The sequence below is a fragment of the Oratosquilla oratoria genome, chromosome 12 (genome assembly GCF_046742065.1).
Source record: "Oratosquilla oratoria isolate Oo_2021 chromosome 12, ASM4674206v1, whole genome shotgun sequence".
NCBI lineage: Eukaryota > Metazoa > Arthropoda > Malacostraca > Stomatopoda > Squillidae > Oratosquilla > Oratosquilla oratoria.
In genome coordinates this window covers 65,534,145-65,540,690 of record NC_134788.1, presented here as the reverse complement: position 1 = coordinate 65,540,690, position 6,546 = coordinate 65,534,145, and the positions used below count along the sequence as shown (strand labels likewise).

Here is a 6,546-nt window from a genome sequence, read left to right as displayed (position 1 = left end):
CATTTCTGGGAAAAGCAAGCTAAAAAACATGAGTATCACGTTAACCCATTAAACTCCGATGACAAAATGTCTTGTCATTTGGTCAAATAAAACAAAAAATCATAAAACACCAAAATGTTTGATCAAACACCAGAAAAATATGACGTCAATCCTCGCTTCGCTCGCAGCGAAGCGAGGACTGACGTCATATTTTTCTGGTGTTTGATCAAACATTTTGGTGTTTTATGATTTTTTGTTTTATTTGACCAAATGACAAGACATCTTGTCATCGGAGTTTAATGGGTTAAAAAGTTATTATATCGTTTTCCTTTAGATTTCCACTTGGAAAACTAAATTGCCATTGCAATGATCCAAATTTTTATGATGAAATTGGTGAAACTCTGTCAATTTTTGAAAATGCATCAAAACTTCTAGGACAGGAAGATATTTTGAATGACCCACATACAATTTGAATGCTAGCAGAGCTCAAACTGAGGAGAACCCATTCGAATGGGTTGCTAAGACTGGCAGTGGAAATGCTCCGTCCACGATGGTGGCACTGCCCATGGATGTGTGCATTGCTGCCAAGGGGTTAGATTAGGTTATGTCAGGTCTCACATCGGCAATTCTTACCTCTATCATTGGCTAGCATTTATCATTAAGTATTTTGGGCCACAATTATAAGTATTGCAAATTAATATTTATTTTGGCAGCAATTTTTAGAAAATTGAGACTGGCAAACATTTTTGTATGTTATAGAGATGTTCGCTGTTCTCACAGCTACAGTTCTTACCAATATCATTGGCTAGCTCTGGTCATCCTAAGTATTTTGAGCCCATATGTAAATACCTCAAATTAACATGGTCTGGAGTATGAAAATGAATAATTGATGAAGTTCACTCTGAATTCAGTGTGCACTGATGGTGATATTCATATGAGTAAAAACATAATATTCACTTACGTAATCTTGCATAGATCCTGGATGCAGGTGATATGACCTAAATGTCTAGATCACTTCCAGCTTGTGTAGGTCAGGCTTCTGATTTGTGTACTCTTATTTCCTCCCCCAATTGTCCTCTAGTATAGAAGTGTTCATATGGGAAGTGTCCATTTGAGTAGTAATGTGGGACAAGCACATATATCAACTTCATAAATGTATTGGAAATACCAAAAATGGTTAATTGGTCATTCTGATGGTGGGTGCTCTGACCCATTCATATTTTTCACTACAATGTAAGCAAAGACACAGTTGCCAGATCAAGTCTCTGATTGACACAAGCCACTGTCCATCCAACCAATGTACTGGATATAGGTGCCGATGATAGTACATCTGTCTGTACTGTTATAATGTTTTTGTATAAAGTGTTCATATGGGAAGTGTCCATTTGAGCAGAAATGTGGGACAAGCTCTAATTAGAGCAAAGCTCATAGAACATCCAACTTGACATTAATTAATGCTAATAGTCAGGGTCCCCTAAACTAAGAGAGTACTAATATCAAATGAAAATTACGCAAATAAAATTGGTTTTTTTTTTTTTTTTTTTTTTTTTTTTTTTTTTTTTTCCTAATCCATTATTATCAAACAAGTGTCACAACCAGAAAGGAAGAAATCATAGGCTTCCTTAAAGACGACTAGGTATGTGTGTATAATTCTTCTAAGTTGGATTTTACTGAATGTGATGAGAAAAGGTATGGGTAATACCTCTACAGTTTCCTTGATAGATTTTACTTATTACATTTTGTTAAGAATAATAACACAGGTACACCACTTGCCAGTGAATATTAAATGATGTGACTTGCATCACTTATTTGAGACAAATGAACTGAATAAACCTTCCTTGAGTTGGTCATGTTTAGATTCAGGTCTTATGAGCCTAAACACGGTTTGTTATGGAGTTATATTGAAATATGACTGTTGTGGCCAGCTGGGCCATTGCCCACTTCCAAATATATGACATGATGAAAAAGCTATAGCAAAATTTGAATTGTTCTGGTGGAGTTAGCACGCATGTAGCTTAATGATGATTTTCACCTCGTTTCTAATGAAAAAGTAGAATGGAACATGACATCACCATTTCTGTTAGTGTTCCTTCCTATTTTATGTTAGGCCATGGCATGTGCAAAGGGTCTGTTTAGGAACAAACTTGAGTATGAAATTGTTTATGTACATGACATCCACTATCTCATTTGAGTATATTGCACACTTTCAGAGTTAGATGTTATTATAAATATATATATATATATATTTTTTTTAGGATGAAGATAGATATCACCACTTCATTGGAAGAGCTATCTGTATATCACATGATGACCCACACTGTAGGGAAGCCTTTCCAGTGTGACCTGTGCAGTTGAGCCTTTTCGCAAAAGGGTTCTATCACAAACCATATGATGAGCCACACAGGAGAGAAGCCTGTCCAGTGTGACCTGTGCAATGTAGCTTTCTCACAAAAGAATCAATTTTTCATATGATAACCCACACTGGAGAAAAGCCATTCCAGTGTGACTTATGTGATAAAGCTTTCACGCAAAACTGTCACCTTAAAAATCACTTGATGGCCCACAGAGAAGACCAGCCTTTCCAGTGTGACCTGCATGATTTTGCTTTCTCAAAAAACAATGTTCTCTTAAAGCATTCAAGGAAGCATAGGATAGAGAAGCCTTTCCAGTGTGACCTGTGTTTCTGCTTTCTCATGAAAGGGTTCTCTCACTAAGCATATGAGGATCCACACACAAGAGAAGCCTTTCCAGTGTGGCCTGAGCAATCAAGATTTCCCATGAAAGAATGACCTCAAAGATCATGTGATGATCCACACAGGATAGAAACCTTTCTAATGTGACCTGTGTGATTCTGCTTTCTCACAAGAGGGTCATCTCAAGTGACATATGAGGACCCACACAGGAGAGAAGCCTTTCCAGTGTGGCCTCTGTGATAAATCTTTCTCACGAAATAATCACCTCAAAGATCACATGATGATCCATGCAGGAGGGAAACCTTTCCAGTGTGACCTTTGCAATTCTGCTTTTTTACAAAAGGATTATCTCACAAGGCATATGAGGACCCACACAGTAGAGAAGTCTTTCCATTGTGGCCTATGTGATAAAGCTTTTTCACAAAAAAGTGATCTCACACGTCATATAAAGATCCACACAGGAGACAAGCCTTTCCAGTGTGACCTGTGTGGTTCTGCTTTCTTACAAAAGAGTACTTTCACACAGCATATGAGGACCCACACAGGAGAGAAGCCTTTCCAGTGTGATATATGTGAATCTGCTTTCTCACAAAAGGGCAATCTCAAACAACATATGAGGGCCCACACAGGAGAAAAGTCTTTCCAATGTGATCTGTGTGGTTCTGCTTTCTCACAAAAGGGTCCTCTCACACGGCATATGAGAACCCACACAGGAGAGAAGCCTTTCCAGTGTGACTTGTGTGTTTCTGCTTTCTCTCGAAAGTGTTCACTCACATTGCATATGAAGACCCACACAGGAGAGAAGCCTTTCCAGTGTGAACTGTGTGTTTCTGCTTTCTCTCGAAAGTGTTCACTCACATTGCATATGAAGACCCACACAGGAGAGAAGCCTTTCCAGTGTGACCTTTGTGATTCTGCTTTTTCAGTAAAGTGTAATCTCACACAGCATATGGAGACCCACACAGGAGAGAAGACTTTCAAGTGTGACCTTTGTGATTCTGCTTTTTCACAAAAGGGTACTCTCACACAGCATATGAGGACCCACACAGGAGAGAAGCCTTTCCAGTGTGATATATGTGAATCTGCTTTCTCACGTAGGAGTAGTCTCAAACAACATATGAAGACCCACACAGGAGAGAAGTCTTTCCAGTGTTGCCTTTGTGATAAAGCTTTCTCACAAAAAAATGATCTCACAAAGCATATGAGGACCCACACAGGAGAGAAGCCTTTCCAGTGTGACCTGTGTGTTTCTGCTTTCTCACTAAAGTCTTCACTCACATTGCATATGAGGACCCACACAGGAGAGAAGCCTTTCAAGTGTGTCTTCTGTGATTCTGCTTATTCACAAAAGGGTACTCTCACAGAGCATATGAGGACCCACACAGGAGAGAAGCCTTTCCAGTGTGACCTATGTGTTTCTGCTTTCTCACGAAAGTCTTCACTCACATTGCATATGAGGACCCATACAGGAGAGAAGCCTTTCCAGTGTGACCTCTGTTATTCTGATTTCTTTCAAAAGGGTCATCTCAAAAAGCATATGAGGACCCACACATGAGAGAGAACATTCCTTTGGGACCTGTGCAATTCTGCTTTCTCACTTAAGGGTCATCTCAGAATGCATATGAGGAACCACATTTGACAGAAACCTTTCAAGTGTGACTTGTGCAATAAAGTTTTCTCACAAAAGAATCACCTCAAAGATCATGTGATGATCCACACAGGTGAGAAGCTATTTCTTTGTGACCTGTGTGATGCAGCTTTATTAAAAATATATATATATATCACTTCATGAACCACTCTGGAGAGAAACCTTTACAATGTGGCATGTGTGCTAAACTTTCCCCATGAAAGAATCGGCTCAAAGATCACATAATGATCCACTCAGGAGAAAGCCTTTTCAGTGTGACATTTGTGATTGTGCCTTCTCACAAAAGAGTCATCTCATACATATGATGACCCATATATGAAAAGTCTTTCCAGTGAGGCAAATGTGATACTGCTTTCTCACTGAAAGGTCATCGCACCCAGCATATGAGGACCCAGATAGGAGAGAAGACTTTCCACTGTGATTCTGCTTTCTCATATAAGGGTTTTCTCACAAATCATGTGAGGACCCACAAAGGAGAGAAACCTTTACAGTGTGGCCTGCATGATAAACCTTTCTCACTAAAGAATCGCTTCAAAGATCATGTGATGATCCACATAAGAGAGAAGATTTTGCAGTTTGACCTTTGTGATTCTGCTTTCTCTCAAAAGGGTTCTCTCACACAGCATACGAGGATCTACACTAGAGAGAAGTCTTTCTAGTGTGACCTTTGCAATTCTGCTTTCTCAATAAAGAGTAATCTCACAAAGCATACGAGGACCCACACTAGAGAAGCCTTTCCAGTATGACCTTTGTGATGGGGCTTTCTCACAAAAGGGCTATCTCAGAATGCATATGAAGACCCACACAGGAGAGAAGCCTTTCTAGTGTGACTTGTGCTTTTTTTTTCTCTCTCTCAAAGGCTCATCCAATATGAGGACCCACAATGGAGAGAAGCCATTCGTGTGTTATATAGCTTTCAAAAGTATTATCTCACAAAGCATATGAGGACCCACACAGGAGAGAAGCCTAACCTGTGTGGTGCAGCTTTCTCATGAAAGGGTTCTCTCACACAGCATATGAAGAGCTACAGTTGACCTGTGTGACCTGTGAATGCAACTTTCTCACAAAAGAATCACTTGAAATATCACGTGATCCCCTGCACAGGACAGTAGCCTTTCTTGTGTGACCTGTGTGATTCTGCTTCACACAAAAGAGGTCTCATTCATCATAAGGTGTCTAATAGTGCACACAGACATGGTTGTATTCTGTAATCTGTAGGTGTTTGTCAATTTACAAATGTAAAAAAACATTATTCAAATAACAATTGCATAGAACTGTCATTTGGATATGTTTATTAGAGTGAAAAGCTGCAAATTATATGGAAATTCAATAAATTAAGATAGTGTGTATGAAGAATAGGTGAATGCCAAAAACAAAAGAGAAGAAATAAGGAGTTAAAAAATAAAATCAATGTTGAGAATGAGTAATGGACTTGTGTAGTTTGGATGGATGCCATGCAGAGAGTCTTAAAAAAGGAGGTACTGGGATGGTGAACTGGCTGGTGAGGTTATTTAATGTTTAACCCATTCAACTCCGATGACAAGATGTCTTGTCATTTGGTCAAATAAAACAAAAAATCATAAAACACCAAAATGTTTGATCAAACACCAGAAAAATATGACGTCAGTCCTCGCTTCGCTGCGAGCGAAGCGAGGACTGACGTCATATTTTTCTGGTGTTTGATCAAACATTTTGGTGTTTTATGATTTTTTGTTTTATTTGACCAAATGACAAGACATCTTGTCATCGGAGTTGAATGGGTTAAGAGAGGGTAGACAAGGGGGACAAGTGTGAGTGTAGTAGTTTGAGAGGGATCAGCTTGTTAATGCTTATAGAAGGATCTTCATTGAGTGGATTAGGAGAGGAACAGAGGGAGTAATTGGTGAGGAAGAGTGTGAATTTAGGACAGGTAGGGGTTGTGTAGATCAGATATTTGTTGTAAGATATGTGAGAAAGCTGTAGGAAAAGGTAAAGATTTTTTTTTTTTGCTTCTATTGATCTGGAAAAGGCATCCATCCATCTCATCCTAGGACGTCCCCTCATGTTCACTCCTTCCACTTCTGCCTTCCACACCTCTTTTACTAATCTTTCTTCACTCATTCTTTCCATGTGTCCAAACCATCCTAATATTCTTTCATTAAGCGTATCTCCCAGCTCCCTTTCCACCCCTGTTCTCCTCCTCACCTCATCATTTCTCACTCTATCTAGCCTAGTAACCCCTATCAC

The 6,546-nt window shown here is 39.3% G+C and overlaps 1 protein-coding gene across 1 annotated transcript; it reads left to right on the top strand.

The window, feature by feature from the left end:
* Positions 1-2,239: 2,239 nt before the first annotated feature.
* On the top strand, positions 2,240-5,331 carry LOC143030849 (uncharacterized). Its single transcript, XM_076194069.1, has one exon. It carries the CDS (start codon positions 2,866-2,868, stop codon positions 4,225-4,227), a length of 1,362 nt encoding a protein of 453 aa, XP_076050184.1. The 5' UTR covers positions 2,240-2,865; the 3' UTR covers positions 4,228-5,331.
* Positions 5,332-6,546: the final 1,215 nt, after the last annotated feature.

Excerpts from the sequence above, each read along its gene's own strand:
- LOC143030849 (XM_076194069.1), top strand. The coding sequence starts at position 2,866 with ATGAGGACCCACACAGGAGAGAAGCCTTTCCAGTGTGGCCTCTGTGAT.